Consider the following 17,168-nt stretch of genomic DNA (forward strand, 5'->3'; position numbering starts at 1 on the left):
CAACTCCCATTAAACTACCGTTAGCATACCTCACAGAGCTCAAGAAAACATGCCTTAAATTCATCTGGAACCAGAAGAGACCCAGAATAGCAAAAGCAATCCTGGGCAACAAGGACAAGTCAGGTGGAATCACAATCCCTGATCTGAAATTATACTACAAAGCTACTGTCATAAGATCAACCTGGTACTGGCTAAAAAACAGACCTGAGGATCAATGGAACACACTGAAAGAAACAGCCACAACCAAAAACACACTCAGCCACCTAATCTTTGATAAAGGGGCCAATCAAACTCACTGGAAGAACGATAGCCTCTTTAATAAATGGTGCTGGAAAAACTGGCTTGCTACCTGCCAAAGACTGATAATAGACCCAAGCCTATCACAATGCACCAAACTCAGGTCAAAATGGTTCACAGATCTCAATATTAAACCAGAAACACTAAATCTATTGGAAGAGAAAGTAGGTAAAAACTTTGAAGACATAGGGGTAGGCAGAGAGTTCATGAACAAAAACCAAATTGCACGTGAAACACTTGAAAGAATCAACAACTGGGATCTCATCCTACTGAAAAGTTTCTGCACATCTAAAGAAATCACCAGCAGAGTAAAAAGAAAACCCACAAATTTGGAAAAAATTTTAGCTGACTGTCCCTCAGACAAAGGGCTTCTATCTAGAACATATAAAGAATTAAAAAATATCAGCCCCCCCAAATTCAAAGACCCAATCCAAAAATGGGCAGCTGAGATGAATACACACTTCTCAGAAAAGGAAATACAAATGGCAAATAAATACATGAGAAAATGTTCAACATCATTAATGATTGGAGAAATGCAAATTAAAACAACACTGAGGTTCCACCTTACCCAGTAAGAATGGCTAGCATTAAGAAATCAACCAATAACAAATGCTGGCGAGGCTGTGGAGAAATAGGAACCCTTCTCCACTGCTGGTGGAAATGCAGACTGGTGAAACCACTGGGGAAATCAGTTTGGAGATTCCTCACAAAACTAGAGGTCCCATTCAACCCAGCTATCCCCCTGCTGGGTATTTTCCCAGAAGATCTAAAAACATCATATCACAGCGATGTATGTGCACCTATGTATGTATGTGCACCTATGTTCACAGCAGCACAATTTGTAATTGCTAAAATGTGGAAGCAACTCAAATGTCCATCCACAAAGGACTGGATAAGAAAATTGTAGTACTTATAATGGAATATTACACAGCTATAAAGAAAGATAAACTCGAGGCCTTTATAGGTAAATGGTCACATCTAGAGACCATACTCATAAGTGAAATAAATCAGACATGCATGTGCAAGCACTGCATTGTTTCACTACTGTAAAACCTGAAAGAGTTAATTTAAACTAGGAGGTATGATAGACATTGTGAAATGATAGGAAAACACTCAAGGGTAAAGGGCAAGTGGGATGTGGGAAAAGAGAATGGAAAGAAGGAGAAATGTATGTATGTATATACAGGATAGTTAGCATAGTTGTTCTACTGTCTTCTATTTCTTTGCTGAAACTGTCAATGAGTCCTTGACTGATCAATATTGCATGTCTCTGTTTTCATGAGAAACCTCTTTGAAGATATCAATATGTAATACAATAAGCATTGTTAATTTCCTACCACTTTGTTTGTAACTCTGTTTTGTCTGTACTGTTCTTTTGCTATTTTGTAAAAGGTTGTCTGTCTGTTAATGTTTTCCTTTTATTTTTAAAATTAAAAAAAAACAAACAACAAAGCCAACCAAACAAAGAGAAGGCCTACAATATTGTTAGTGTGCATAATTTTTTTTAACAAGGCTATTTTCTTTTTATTTTTGCTGCAGTACTGGGGAGTGAACCCAGGGCCTTCACACTAAGCTGCACCCCTTGCCCTTTTATTTATTAATTTGAGAAAGAGCCTTGCCAAGTTTCCCAGGCCAGGTTTAAACTCACAATCTTTCTGCTTCAGCCTCCCAGAGTGCTGGGATTACAGGTTAGTGCTACCATGCCCAGCAGATTTTTAGAAATTGATGGCTATTTTCTCCTCTAAGGGTTACAATGATAATGTTATCTAAGCTGTCATATAATCAAACCCTTAAAACTTTATAGAAAACCCACTTTTAGGGCTGGGGATATAGCTCAGGGGTACAGTGCGTGCCTGGCAAGTGCAAGGTCTTGAGTTCGATTCCTGGTACAAAAAAAACTCCTACTTTTAGGTCATTAGACAAAAGGTAGAAATGAGACCCTAAGTGAAAAGTCACTTGTGCAGCTACAGAGTGGATGATCTCAGACAATCATCTCTTGCTTCCCCTCTATGGAATCAGTGAATTCTATAAAAGAGGATCAGACTAATCAATATTTTGTAAAGTTTTGTGGATGAAATTAAAACTGTCTTTATGATAACTCACAGAATCCACAAGGATCAACAAATAAAGCCTTGATGTAGAGACTTGCAGCAATACTCAGAGGCTTTAAAACCAGACGCTCTTCTCTCAGGGAGAACGCAAACTGTAACATTCGAGAACATGAAGGATTCTGCTCGCAGCATTCAGAACAGTAATGCACCCATTATGACGGAACACTGTTCATTTTGTAGTCTCACTTTTAAGAAAGTTAGAACTATATTCACAAGCTTAAGCCATCAAGTAAACGAAAAATGAAATCAATACACAACCAGTAGTTTCCCTAAAATATTCCCCCCAACAAAGTAACCTTCAAATGTGCATTATTTTAGATATTTAAGAGTCAAAAATTTAATGAAGTTAATAAATGTTTTAATGATAGTAATACTTTATATATTTTTTATATATACTACATAATTTGATTTTAAAACAAGCTATATGTAATTATTTTATTCCAGATTTGCTTACTAGCAAATGGTTCTAACAATTCTTACATGGTTTAGTGTAAGCTCCACAATTTCTTACACAGTTTAGTGCTTCTGAAACTTTCCTTTCCTAGCACCTTAAGGTACAGATTTCTGAAATAAACTAGGTAGGACTTGAGAAAGAGCTGGGGACATGGAAACTTAGATGTTGTTTGAAGATACTTGTTTTACTTTAAAACCAACAAGTTTTACCTGCATTTTAAAGCACATTTATTTAATATATAAAGTTCTTGAAACTTCCAGAGTTGTACTCATCCCCTGCGGAAGACAAGGCACTGCAGCCTTCCAGGAAGCGGGTCAGGGCTCGTGACCTGCCGCTCGCGCTCTCACCTCCAGGTAATCCGGGTCCGGGGCCCGCCTCACCGCTTCATAAAGCTCTGCACCGTCCTGCAGCGCGCGGACTTGCTGTCTCGTTAGTGCATGTGATGGTGCACACCATCTTGCTGTGTCTGCTAGCAAAAAAAAGAAAGCATTAGTAATTACCCAAGCCAAAAATTGAACAAAAACTACAGAACCGAGCAAATATCACCAAAGAAGGGAGATCAATTTTTTCAAAAAATGTATCTGCTAAAAGTTTGCTTGAAAAATTTGAAACCAGTACACTCATGATTTTTTAAAAAATTTCATATACAGACATAGAGTAACTTGTAAATTAAGTAAATGGTTTCTACTATTGATTCACTTACTTATGAAAAGAGTGTGAGCCAGTGGTTTTTTGGTTCAGTTTTGTTTTTGTGGTACTGGGGATTGAACTTAGGGCATTCATACCGACTTACATCGCCATCCTTTTTTAAGAAAGGGTCTCCCTAAGATGGTCATGCTGGGTTCAAACTTGTGAGCCTCCTGCCTCAGCTTCCCAGAGTCCTAATATTACAGGTGTGTACCACCATGTCAGGTTGAGCTGGTGATAATTTTAAGCAAACAAAGTACTAGGAGTCCAACCTCTCTATAATTTATACAGAATATGAAGTTAAATAATACAGAAAATCATGACAAAATGGATGAAAACATAAACACAATAATAAAGGCAGGTAGAAAAAATAAAGTTATGCCATTTAAACATAAAGACACTATGATTTTTACTATTAACAATGATGCCACGGGGACAATAAATCCCAATTCCAGATGTAACATAAAACAAATTCAATGACAAAAATGTAAAGTTGTATAATGCCATAAGGATATTAAGGAAGAAGGACAGTTTATGGTAAAATAAGCTGACAGTTTTCCTCTAATTGCTCTTTTTTTTTTTTTCCTGCCATGGTCTCACTATGTAGCCCAGGCTGGCCTTGAACTCCCAGCAATCCTCCTGTCTCAGCCTCCCGAGTGCTGTGATTACTACAGGTGTGCACCACCATGTCTGGCTGCTCCTTTTTCTCTAATACTAAAAAAAGGGATTCTTAGAGAAGGGTAGGAGGAACTGTACTTAAAGGTCCTGAAAAATGCTGAGGGCACGGCATATTTTACAGCTCAAGCCAATTACAAATTATCTAAATGCTCAGTGTTTTGATAAAGGCAGTGATAATTTGGGTAAGGTAAATGTTTGTGATCTGTGTAATAAAATTTTTTAAAAAATCAAGAGTTAAATGCAGAATTTAAGAAAGCACTTATTAGTCCAGGACAGCTTTAGAAGCCTCTAAAACTTTGTTCTCCTATGAAAAACATCTTATTTTAGTATACAACTCACTCTACCTTCACGCTCTTCAAACTGTGCTTGAATTTTAGTGAATAAGACTTCCAGTTTCTTTTGTTGGGCCTCTGCATGTTTTGCTGCTTCCTTCTCTTCTTCTCTTTCATTGCGAAATATGTATAATCCGGATGATGTCTTCTCCATCCACTATAAAATGTGTTGTATTAATAAAATAGTAGGAAGGGAACATTCAAATTATTTGCTTTAAAAGAAAAAAAATCCACAGTAAGTTTCATGAACATATCATACCTGTATAGGGTATACTCTTTGAATGATGACATCAGCACAGCCAACATTTCCTCCATCACTGAACAGTGACGACAGGCACAGGGGGAAAGGCCTAGGGTCGGGAAAGAACCCAAGTTTGGTGTACCAGCAAGCAGGCCGAGTGCTATTAGCTGAAATCTGGACAAACAAATGAATACACTGATTCAGAAGTTAAATATACATTCAATTCTATTAAAGATTTCATAAGGGTTTTCATTCTACTGAGAATTATTCACTTCTGTCTGGTGAAGATTGGTAGGAAAGTGACTAAGTTTAGAAAAACTATAAAAGTCCAAGTATTTTCAAAGTACAGTACTTGAAAAATATTTATACTGCTACAAGGTCTTAATAGAAATACTTATTAATTATTAATACTCATTTAGTTTATTTAATAAATATTTATTAATAAATATTTCTATTAGAAAATAAAGGGACTTCAATTTAAACATATTGGACTAAAATATACCCATTTCTCCAGGTTTCCTGCAAAACCTACAAGAACAGAACTAGAAAGAATAGACGAGATAGCACCAAAAGTTTGGAAGCTAAAAATACGCCGGGCAAGTAAATGATAGAGTATCTGAGAATGACTGACAAACACTCACAGAGCACTTACTCTGGAACCTGTGGCATGGTGTTAAAGGCTTTCTATTAACATTTAATCTCCACAACAAACTTGAGACTCATCCCCATTTTACAAATAATAAAACTGATATATATAAGGCAAATTACATAACCTGGCCAAGGTTACTCAGGCACCACACTTGTTGTAAGGAAACAATATGACACAAAATAACCGAAGAAGGGCTGGGGATATAGCTCAGTGGCATAAGCGCCTGCCTGGCAAGCACAAGGTCCTGAGTTTGATTCCTGGTACCGAAAAAAACAAAAACAAAAACAAAAACGAAGAAAACACTCAGAAATTGGAGGTATCTCTGGAGGCAGGAACATACCGTAGAGTAGAAAATAGGAGGAAAAAAGCAAAAAAAAAAAAGTAGGAAAAGTTTGTACAAAGATAGTTAAAACCCCAGATTTCCTTTCCTATCCCAACAGCCAGGAGGCTATCCCTCTGTCCCACTAAAACAGAATGAAGGAGACTTCCCTTTCTCGAGAGGCTGAGCCACACACATTCTGGACTCTGAACACTTGGCAGAGGCAGTGAGAGTGAGGGACCAAAGTTCTATTGAAAGCACAGAGGAAATGATTATGAGCCTCCCTGTCAAATTTCCTTAGTCTGCTCAGCTCTTGGAACAGTCACTAGTATGTGAAGATCACCTAAGGAAAAACCCAAATCCCCACCTCACCACTCTGTAAGCGAGGAGCCTCACTTCATACAGAACTCTAGTTAGCTCACCAGTGCCCCTCACTGGAACAGGAAAGATCAGCCCGCGGTCACTGGTTGAGGAAAGTCTGTCTCCCCCACCTGAGACCTGAAGAGAGAAAGAGCTGCTCACAGAGAAAAAAAATGTGGAGAGAAGAAAAAATAAAATATTAATCAGAAGCTTCAGAAAGATGTGAAGATAATACATCCATAAAACAAGAACCAAATGCAACAACAACAACAAAAACACTTAAAAAAAGGAGGTCTCTTGAAAAATATGACAGTGTACAAATTCATTTTAACGATTAGAAGATGAAAATGAAGAACTACTGTAGAAAACAAAGGGAGCAAAAGACAACAAAAGAGACAAAAGAACAAAAGACCAGAAAACTAGAGGAGCAACCTAGGAGGTTTAGTGCCCAAATATCAGACAATTTAGAAGAAAAGAAGAGCAAATTATCAAAGAACCACTTAAAGAAAATCTCCCAGAACTCAATGAAGGACATAATTTTTAGACTGTATGCTACTGAGTACCCAGGACAATGATTAAATGATTTTAAAACAAAGCAATTTCTTTGCTATGAAATTTCAGAGTACTGGGAATGAAAAACAATCGTAAAAATAGTCCACGTAATAAAGGATTGAGAAGAAAAACATCAGTTGTTTAGCTATATGCTATACTAATTAAAAGGTATAGTAGAAGCAAGAAGCAAATAGAGTCTTCAAAATTCTAAAGGAATAATTTCAACCTAGAATTCTATATTCAGCCAACTATATATACCATAAGATCTCAAAGAGCTACATGTTGCCTTTCTGGAGAAGCCTCTGAGCTGAATGTGGTGGTGCACCCCTATAATCCTAGCACTCCAGGAGGCTGAATAGAGAGGACTGTAAATTCAAGCCCAGCCTGGGCAATTTAGTGACTTAGCAAGATCCTGCCCTCAAAAAACAATAACAAAAAGGGCAAAGGCCCTGAATTCGATTGCCAGTACTGGGGGAATAAGTGCCTGAGAGTTATGAGCTTCTAGAGTAAGGAATAAGTCTAGAAAGATGACATGCAATCCACGGAAAATGGTTTCTAACATGGGAGGCTTCCTAGAATGGTAACTGCAGAGCACACCAATTTAACTGCTTCAGAACAGGAGCAGGAGTGTGGAAGGTCCAGGGGGTCTCCAAGAGAAGGAAATGAGGGTCAGGGGGGTATTCTAATATTTTGGGGAGTATTGTTATCCATCTTGTGTGGCAATAAGTCAAGCTGCAAAAAAAATTTTTTCATAGTTGTTAGATTCAGTCAGTAAGAGGCAGATTCTCCCCCAAAACACCACTAACAGAACAATCTGTCTCTTACATTAAGATCATCAAATTATCATTAATGACATAAGTAAATGTAAAATTTTAATTTAAAACTACTTAAGAATGTAAGTGAATCAGTGACTGAATCTTACCTAGACACGCATTCATTTAATTTACCTTTAACGTAAGAGAATCTGGGGCTTCAAGAGGTGCACAGGCTTCAGGAGAGCCCACCAGCTCTGCTCCATGGACAATGATCTTCTGACCCACAGCCAGTCTCCCGTTCTTTACAAGAGCTGAGAGCGGAGGGTCTAGCTGGGCCTTGACAGCATACCACCCGTCTGTAAGCTCGACAACGGCCACTTTCTTGGCATCTGCATTACTAGTTTTATTGCTCAAAGTTTCAGATGTATTTGTGTTGGATGAAACAATGTCAGAAAGACAGAGGACAAGTGTTTTTGCAGCTGTATCATCCCTTTCCATTATCTTTTTTATAGCTGATCGTCTGTTTCTATCAATTTCCATGTCATATCTAAAAATTTTTAAAAATGCTTATTTTAGAAATTGGGTCTCTAGAATTTCATTGTAAACAAAGCCACTGAATAATTAAGAAAATTTATCAAAGAAATACTGGAAAGATAATCTAAAATTTTTTAGTTAGAAATATTGTTTTATATTGTTAAAATGAGTACAAAAGCCCAAAAAAAAAAAAAGCTTTACTAGCAATTCATGAATAATGGATCAAATCAGTAATTCGTACCCTGTCCCCACATCAAGAAGTTAAAGAGTGGGGAAGAGGGCTGGGAGATGATGAGAGGACAACTTTATACAACACAGAGGCAAGGAAGTCACGGGCTGCAGGGCTCTCAGTCCTACCACAGGAGGTGATTACTTGGTATAATGCTTTAAACTTGCCTGTATTTCAGTTGAAGAAGGACCCTTTCCGGACTTAGGCATCTATTTGCAAATTCCTGAGGAAAAGCAAACTCCATAGCTGCCAGTTTCCATATAACCCATCTGTAGTGATTATAGACCCAAACTCTGGAAATAAGCTTCGGATCCACACCCGGGGTGTCACACAGGGCCCTGAGCAAATGAATGTAGAACAAACAAAAACCACATCAGGCAATACTGAATTCAACAACTGTCACAGGACTATCCTCTGTACAAAACATTGTGCAAGACTGTTCAAGTTTTTATGTGTGAACATATGACCTACAACATAATTTCAGAGAATTATCATGTATCAAAATAGCACATAAAAACTCTGCTTAATGAAATGATCAATAAAATGATTTAAATTTAGAGAGTTCTTCCTCAAAAGTGAGATTCTTAATTAGAAATAATTATATTTTAGACAACTGCTTCCTCAGTACAGAGAATATTCTTAGAAATCACACCGATAATGCCCTTTGCTAGTCTTGGACTTGCTTTGATGTAATTCCTAATCTTCGAAAACCTCTTTACCCCTTGTCCTTTCTTATTCGCTTTCCACTTCAACATCAAGAGTAATGGAAAGGTACTTGCCCATCTCTGCCTCACCCCTGCCTGCCTCACTGCCTGTACCCTTACACTATGCCTTCTGCCCTTTGTGCACAAGCTCCCATCCGCTCTTGCTCAATCAAAGCCACTCATTTAAGAAATGCCTTCTCTCCTCAATCAGTAATTTCCCCCCTTGTTACTAGATAATATCCATCAGCATAAAAAACAGGTTGTTTTTTACTTCCAAACATACAAACTAGCCTAAACTGACACCCTTTCATCCTACTTGTTCCTCCAGGTACTTCCCCCTAGAGTTTGGATAAAGGTGTCTCCTCCAAAATTCATGTTGAAACTCACTCCCAACGTAATGATATTGAGAAGGGCCTAATGGGAGGCCTCTGGGTCACTGGGTGTCCCCTGAAAGGGGACAGTAAGATCTTGGCCCCTTTCTCTTCCTCTTGTACACTGGTCATGAGGCGAGCAGTTTTGCTCCACCACACACTCCTGCCAGGATGTGCTGCCTTGTCACAGGCCCAAGAGCAATAAGGCCAACCTCTCAACTAGAGTCTAAAACTGTAGCCAAAATAAATAACCTTTTTCTCTTTATAAATTATCACAGGTTTTTGCAATAGTAAAAGGTTAACACATGCATCACACTGTTTTTCTTTTCTACTAGACAATATCTACCAGCATACATTTGTGTACCTTGAAACACACTAGCTTAAACTTACTCTTTTTGATCTGACTTCCTCCTCCATGTACTCTTTCTTTCTGCTTCTCTCTTTGGCAATTCCTGAAACAACTGACTGTATTCTGTCTCCTACTCCTCTTCAACTGCCCTTTAACAGGACTCAGATCAGGCTTTTCCCCTACCAATCAAATCCCCAGAACAATCAGCAGGTGAGCAGAACAGTTCTAAAGAACAGTCTTGTGCTGATGGACTTGAGAGGGATATCATTCCTGTGATTACTGCCAGTGTGAGGCCAGGTCAGAAAGGAGTGGGTAAATCTTGAAAAGCAAAGAAGGGCAAAAGATGCTCAAGAAACAGGTTCCAAGAAAGGGGTAGAATCAGTTCCCACTAACCCACCCCACAGAGAGACATTATATAGTTTCTGAGTGTGGAAAACTTTCAAATCTTGGCAAACACCAGAGAATACTGCGGAAGAACCTTACATGTGTACCAAACGTGGGAAGGCTTTCAGCTACAGGTCCTGCCTTACCCTCATTACAGAATACACTTGGTGGACAGGCCCTATAAGTGTGGGAAAGCCCTCAGAGAGAGCTCACAGCTCCTTAACCATCGGAAAATGCACAGAAGAGGCGCCATACCAATGTAAAGATTATGGAAAGGCTTTCAGTGGCAAAGGCAGCCTCACTTGACACTATCGTATTCACAGTGGGGAGAAGCCATTTCAGTGTAACAAGTGCGGGAAGAGCTTCAGTCAGCACGCAGGTCTCAGTTCACATCAGCGCCTCCACAATGGAGAGCAGCCCTATACATGTAAGCAATGTGGGAAGCCTTCAACCACAGCTCAAATTTTAATGAACATCATAGAATCCATACTGGGTGAAAGCCCTACTGGTGTAATCATCGTGGAAAAACCTATAGCAAGTCCAAGTCAAATCTTTCCAAATTTCAGTGAGTGCATACTGGAGCGGGAGAAGTGCTGTAATTGTCAAATATGCCCTTTGTTTTTATAAACATTAGAATGTAATGCAGTAACAGCTGATAGATTTTACTCCACTCAGCAGCAAAGGCTGCCTGTGCAGTGGGCTCTGCAGGGGTAGGGTAGGCGGGAGGTGTGCAGACAGCAGCGGTGGCCTCTGCCCTGGCTGCCTCTCAGGGTGCAGTCCCCTCTCTACACTGCAGGACCCCCTGAACCATGTTGGCATTGCCCTCTGTGTAGTTAAATTGATGTGTGTCCAGAATAATACAGGAAGAAACATTAAAACTTGTTTAGCTACAGTATTTTAGAACCACCTAACATCTCTACTTGGATGTCACTGTCAGATACCAAGCTTCAAGTATTCAGAGCTGAAGTCCAATTTCCCTTCTGTCTTTGTTCTCCTCAGTTCTGGTAGCATTAGTGGTAACCACCTTTCCAGCCGCCGAGGCCAAATCTTTGAAGCTATTCTCTTCTCTCACTCTCCACATGCAATCCTTGATGAAATCCTGACAGTGTCACCATCAAAGTACACCTAAAATCCAACAGCTTTTCACCAGCTGCCCCCTTCACGGTCCAGCAACCGCCTTGCACCCGGACTTCTGCAGCCGCTTCCGAAGGAGCCTCTTGGCTTCATCTGTGCCCCTCCCCACAGCCCAATCTCAACAAGCAGTCGGAGTAACTTTTTCAAAAGTAAGTCAGATCGTGTCTCCCTCTGCTTTAAACCTTCTTTCTAATGGCTTACTCAAGAGTAAAAGCTGCACTCACGTAATAAAAGCCATGCTTTTCACGACGATCTGTGAGATCCTCTCTTCCTACCTCACCTACTTCTTCTCTTCTCCCCACTTCACTCCAGCTACACTAACTTCCTTCTTGCTCCTCAAATACTTCAAAAGCACATTCCTCCCGAACCCCGTGATACCCTCCCTGACAGTTCTGCACTCCCTCCCTCTACTATCTCCAGGGTATGTCAGTGAAACCTTTCTGACGACTTTATTTAAGAGTTGAAGATGGGAGTGGTGGCATATACTTGTAGTCCCAGCACTCTGGAAGGCTAAGGCAGGAGGATTGCAAGTTTGAGCCCAGCTTGGGCAACTTAGTGACTTAGCAAGACCCTTTCTCAAAATAAAAAATAAAAAGGGCTGGGAATGTTACTCAGTGTGAAGGCTGGGGTTCAACCCAGATTCATTCCTGACAAAAAATTGCAGCTCTCCTCATGTTACTTCCTCTACGGTCTTTCAAACTTTATTTTCTATTTTCATAGTACTTATCAACTTGTAATATGATACCGTTTTAAAGAATGTTTTGCACCTTCCACTCTCACTAGAAGGCTTGACTCATTAAAACAGGGAGCTTTCTATTTCTGCTTTGCTATCTTGTGCTTAGACTAATATTTAAACACAGTACATGCCCAATAAATATTTGCTGAATAATCAAACAACTAAATAGAGCTCAAACACACTCACTTGACTGCAGTGTAATCTATAGATCTCCGTATTGTGCAGTTATATAATACAAGAAAATAATACAAGTGTAGTACTATGCTTTTCCTACCAGAATCTATAAGCACATGTGTTATGTAGGAAACATCTAAAATGTACATGGGCTTCCTTTTTTTAAAGTACTTCAAAAAAGTTAAAACACTTTCCAGGAAAAAATGTTTTACCACATTTCTGAAACTAATAATTCTGGAAAGATACACAGATTTAAAAAAATAGTAAGTGCACTAAAGAAAGGATTCCCATCTCTTCCCATAGCTTGAGGTAATATATCCTCACAGCAAAAAAGTTATGTTTATATAAACAGTAGAGTAAAAAATGATTATATAGCTTCTAAAACGTTGATGCGTTAGAGCAGTGGTGGCGAACCTATGGCACACATACGGCAGTGGGCTGCCTGTATCCCCCAAAGCTGTAAAAGATTCACCATAAGTGAGGATATTTTCTAGTTACTTGGTATTACTAATACTTAAATATTTCTGTTTCACTTTTAGTGTTTATAAGTTGTACTTATAAGTTATACAATGAAAGAGAATGTGACATAAATGTGTGCATATTTGTCTACCACAAAGCCACTCAAATTTAACTTTTCTTACCAACTTTAACTAATGCGTAAGAAAAACAGCCAATATAAGAAAACCCCATTCATTTAATTCTAGGACAAACCACACTCACTCTTCAAGAGACCAGGCCCATTTAGGGTAATACAGATGTCAGGAATCACTTCTTAAACAACTTTATAAGAATATCCACTGAACCACAATGTACTTACAATGACTTAATATATAAAAATTAAATTTCCAGCCAGCTTTAGTTCAAGAGACATAAAGGAAGACAAGAGGGCAATTGTGAGGGAGGGCGGTGATGGAGTATGTCAAAGTTAACACATTTTGCACACAGTACCTATAAAATTCTTCCTTCCCAGCCTTTCCATCATTGTCGGGTATAAGCCATCCACCATCAGCCAACTGTATTCCCGTTCCAGCCTGTAAATCTTCCTTACTGAAGTAATCTTGGGTGTGAAACTGAAAAGATTCTGCATTTTTGCTGTTAATTTTCATACAGTGTTTGGATACACCATACATATAGAGCTGCACAAAAATAGACAATTTTGATAATGAATAAAATAAAGTCAAATGAAACACTTGATGGAATAAAAACAAGTCTAACACCCCAACACTGAATGCACCAAAACTTTTTCATTTAAACACTAAAGATTTTATTATAAATATATTTACTGGACTGAGGGTACAGATGAGTCACAGAGTATGTGCTTAGCGTATGCAAGGCCCTGGGTATAATCTCTAGCACCACACACACACACAACCAAAATACAAAACAAAAATCCCTTAAAACAAAAAGCCTTTACTAGAAACTAGAAACTGTAATGTATTATAAATGACTTACACTTCAAAAGCCTACTGCACATTTTTATTCCTTCTGTGTATAAGCCTCCTGCCAAATATGCCATAGGAGGCACTTGGGGGATTAAAGAATAATAATTTACCAAACCTATTAAATTGCAAAGAGTCGAAGGGAGAGAACATGGGAAAGAGTAAGTAGTTTAGGGAGTCTGACCCCCCTTTGGGGTGCTTTCTTTCATCTCAATATGCCAGACCCAATGTGTCTTTTTGTTTCTTCACTGTCTGACTGGAGTCAGACTTTTGCTCTAGAATTGTGGCTCTTCCACTTACTAGCTCAGTAACTCTGGGTAGTTACTTTACCTTCTCCATGGTTCAGTCCTCTCATTTACAAAATGATGAACAAAATAACACTGCTTTTCTCTGGGGTGGTTGTGAGGATTAAGTGATAGATAACCGATGCATGTAATGGACTAAGAGTGTCTTACATATAAAAATGTCAGTGTCAGCTGTTGATACCATGAACATTATTTCCAACTTTCCATTGCAAAAAGTTCTACCTAGATAGTAATGGCTTGCTCAAATCCTCTTCACAGCTATCAGTTGTTCATACTTTACATTCAAGGTGCCTATTCTCTCTCACACCTAGATTTGAAGGATTATGAGAAAGAATGGTTTTTAGGCACAGATCATTGTCACAGGATAAGGCCAGTATGGCAAAGGAAAGGGAGGTGGCCACTGAAGGTGGACGTGGAAGTATGATTTTACTCATTCGTTTTAGCAGTAATATGTTCTTTCTTCAAATAAAACAATCTGCAGATACTAGTTAATAAAGTCACCCTTCGCTATAAAAACTCTTAGGATTATAGACAGAAGTGTACCTGTTTATGAGAACACGCAGAGGGAACTCGGCCTCCTACTGCTGCTTTCAGGGAGATTCGAGGCAGAGTGGATGTTTTTGCAAGATACAGACTACCTGGCTGTGGAAAGATATGCTGCCTTTGTTTCTTTTTAATTCGAATATCCTGTGCTTCTCTGGCATTCTGAAGGCTTGTAATTAAATCTGCTGAAAAACAAATTAGCAAGAAATGAAACTGAATGTAAATTTTAGAAGTGCAAGCCCTGCTTCATAAAATTATCAATGTTCTCTAATTTTATATGCAGAGAAAAAAAGCAGCTCTTAACTACTTCTAAACATTCAAGGATTTAAAGAAAACTCAACTTGTAAAAGGGTATAAATAGAAATATATCTATTATTTGTATCAATTTTTGGAAGAAAATTAGTAGCATGATAAATCTATTTGAGTAACAGTCCTAGATTGTGTGTCTAACAGCCTTTTTTTTTTTTTTTTTTTAAAGAAAAACAAAGGCAAGCACAAGGTCGTGAGTTTGATTCCCGGTACTGGAAAAAAACCAAAAGAAAAAAAAAAAACAAACAAAAAAAACCAAGCAAAACAAAAAGCAGAAACCCAAGAAAATCTACAAGTAGTTACCTTCAAAAGAAAACATGAAAATAATTTAAACCTAATCTTTGGATTTAGATCATTTGAACCATTAAAAAAGGTTTTGAAATTATTAATCACAAAATGGAGACACTCCTCAGGTCATAATATTTAGTAAGATAAATATCTAACCAAAGGCAAAAAACAGTCATACAAATTGTCTTACAATACCTAAAGGTTCTTTACACTCTGTGAAAATGTGGACTGTTGCTTGACTGGAGCTGTTTTTGTTAAGCTGATGAATCTCACTGTCAGTACCACTATTTTCACTACCGCCAGAGCCATATTCATCTCTATTTTGTTGCTTTTGTTTGTTTTCCTCTAAATTAATATCCTTGCTCACACAATATTCATCTCCGTGAAAACATGATTTAGTTTTGAAAGGTGGAACAAACACTTTCATTGCTTTGCCTGTAGTGGTTGAGTATCTCATTTTTTCATTTCTTATAGTAGGAACTTTATAAAAAGGCTGTCTTGAAATTGGTACACTGTTTGAAGATTTTTCCAAAGTCGAGTGTTCACAAAGATGAGATTTAGACAGAAATTTTTGATCAGGTGCAATGAAATTTAGGTTCTGGATCTCTTGCTGGTCGTTACTTTTGCTACATTGGAAAGAAAATAGATTATTTAGCAGCAAATGTGCTCATATAAATCTGCGTGCACATGCAGACCCATCCTATCCTGGTAATTGTTTTGTATTCATTGTAGTTGCCATTCCAAAACATCACAATTCTCAAGGTTTGCCATACTTCATTTTTTACTTCATTTCTGTTTTCACTATTCATTCCTCAGTTGTCCCCCTTCCCTAACCCATACCCAAATCAGAACTCCAATTCATTTTCTCTATAAAATAAACTTCTCGCCTTCTGAAGAAATAAATGCCCATCAGCAGTAGGGAAGGGGATACAGATGCTTCTTAAACAGAATTTCAACTAATCTCACTATTTTCTTCTCTACCATGGGAAGTACATGCTGTTGCCAATCTGAGTTTTCCTTAGGTTCTTCAGGGGAAACTGGGTAGATTCTCTGCTTGCTCTAATGTTGGGTTTTAGCTTTCTCAAGCTTACTATATCACTCATGTTTTTGGCTTCTAAACTCTTGTTCTTCCTTTTGATAGTGTCCTGGAGAATTATGGGTTTAAAAATTCTATTGGTAATTTTAGTAAGGTTTAGAGAGAGAAAAGAGATTCAAATATTTTTAACATCTGCCATCTTTTTATTAATTGATTTTTAGTACAGTATTTCCTTAATCCATCTCAATCTTAGTATATCAAGGATAAAATTAGAATATAATCTGTTGTGCTACTTTGCAAAGTTGCCTAGAAACTGAAAAGTAAAATAGCAGTATGAACAGTAGTGTAACATACTACCAAAATATTACATTTTTAATCCCGATTCAGGCTTTCAAAAAAGGAAATTTAACTTCTTTAGTGTAGATTTGCGCCACTGGTTTCAGAAATATTAATTTTTTAAAAAATGTAATTTTGTAACATCAGTAGAATTTTTAAATAATTTAAACACGTTACCAAGTGGGTCCACAGGTAACTGGCTGTAAAGAAATGTGATGCATAAACAGCTTTCTATCTTTTATTGTACCTAGAAAAGATAACGACATTAATAATGAAAGTCTAATGGGAGATTTTATTTTCTACTTGTCTATAACATATACTATCATAAATATTCACACAAAAATTTGAGACAATTATATTTTTAAAATTTTAATGCACTCATGGACACACAGAAAATAATTAACAAAAGAAATACTTGATTCTCAAATTGATAATGACTACATAGCAAATAACTCTGTACACACATGTAAATCAGTTATAAATTTAGCCAGCTGATGTTAACAAGTACAACTCAAAGGTGTTAGTTAACTATCAATGAAAATATCAATCTAAAATCTATTTTCATCAAGGTTTAAAGGCAAAGCCTTAAGTCTGTTAATCTTCAGTATATAATTCATACCTGGTAAGCCTTCAATTAGCCCAGTGATAGGGAATTGGCTGAATAAACTAAAATATATTAATATATAACCAAATGATCGAGTATTATGCAACCATAAAAAAAAAAAAATGAAGATTACGTACTTAAGAAGTGATCCCTAAACAAAATTGTAAGTAAATGGCAACAAACAAGGTATAAAACAATATATATGTTTTGAATAAGAAAGGACCACGAGAATCCATATCTATATATACATATTTGCTT

The 17,168-nt window shown here is 37.6% G+C and overlaps 1 protein-coding gene across 8 annotated transcripts in view; it reads right to left on the reverse strand.

Moving 5' to 3' along the window:
* Brca2 (breast cancer 2, early onset) overlaps positions 1-17,168 on the reverse strand; it is a 77,592-nt gene that overhangs the window by 23,563 nt on the left and 36,861 nt on the right. For 6 of the 8 annotated variants that reach the window (XM_005387715.2, XM_013515889.1, XM_005387716.2 and 3 more), the window contains exons 13-21: positions 16,484-16,553; positions 15,130-15,560; positions 14,338-14,522; positions 12,999-13,186; positions 8,366-8,536; positions 7,628-7,982; positions 4,819-4,974; positions 4,572-4,716; positions 3,210-3,331 (exon numbers count right to left, since the gene is read on the reverse strand). In XM_005387715.2, coding sequence (XP_005387772.1) covers positions 3,210-3,331; positions 4,572-4,716; positions 4,819-4,974; positions 7,628-7,982; positions 8,366-8,536; positions 12,999-13,186; positions 14,338-14,522; positions 15,130-15,560; positions 16,484-16,553 — 1,823 coding nt within the window. The remainder of the gene's footprint in view (positions 1-3,209; positions 3,332-4,571; positions 4,717-4,818; positions 4,975-7,627; positions 7,983-8,365; positions 8,537-12,998; positions 13,187-14,337; positions 14,523-15,129; positions 15,561-16,483; positions 16,554-17,168) is intronic. The other 2 variants (XM_005387718.2, XM_005387717.2) reach the window with 2 other exon arrangements.

This window comes from Chinchilla lanigera, unplaced genomic scaffold, assembly GCF_000276665.1.
Source record: "Chinchilla lanigera isolate Chin_1 unplaced genomic scaffold, ChiLan1.0 scaffold00030, whole genome shotgun sequence".
Lineage (NCBI taxonomy): Eukaryota > Metazoa > Chordata > Mammalia > Rodentia > Chinchillidae > Chinchilla > Chinchilla lanigera.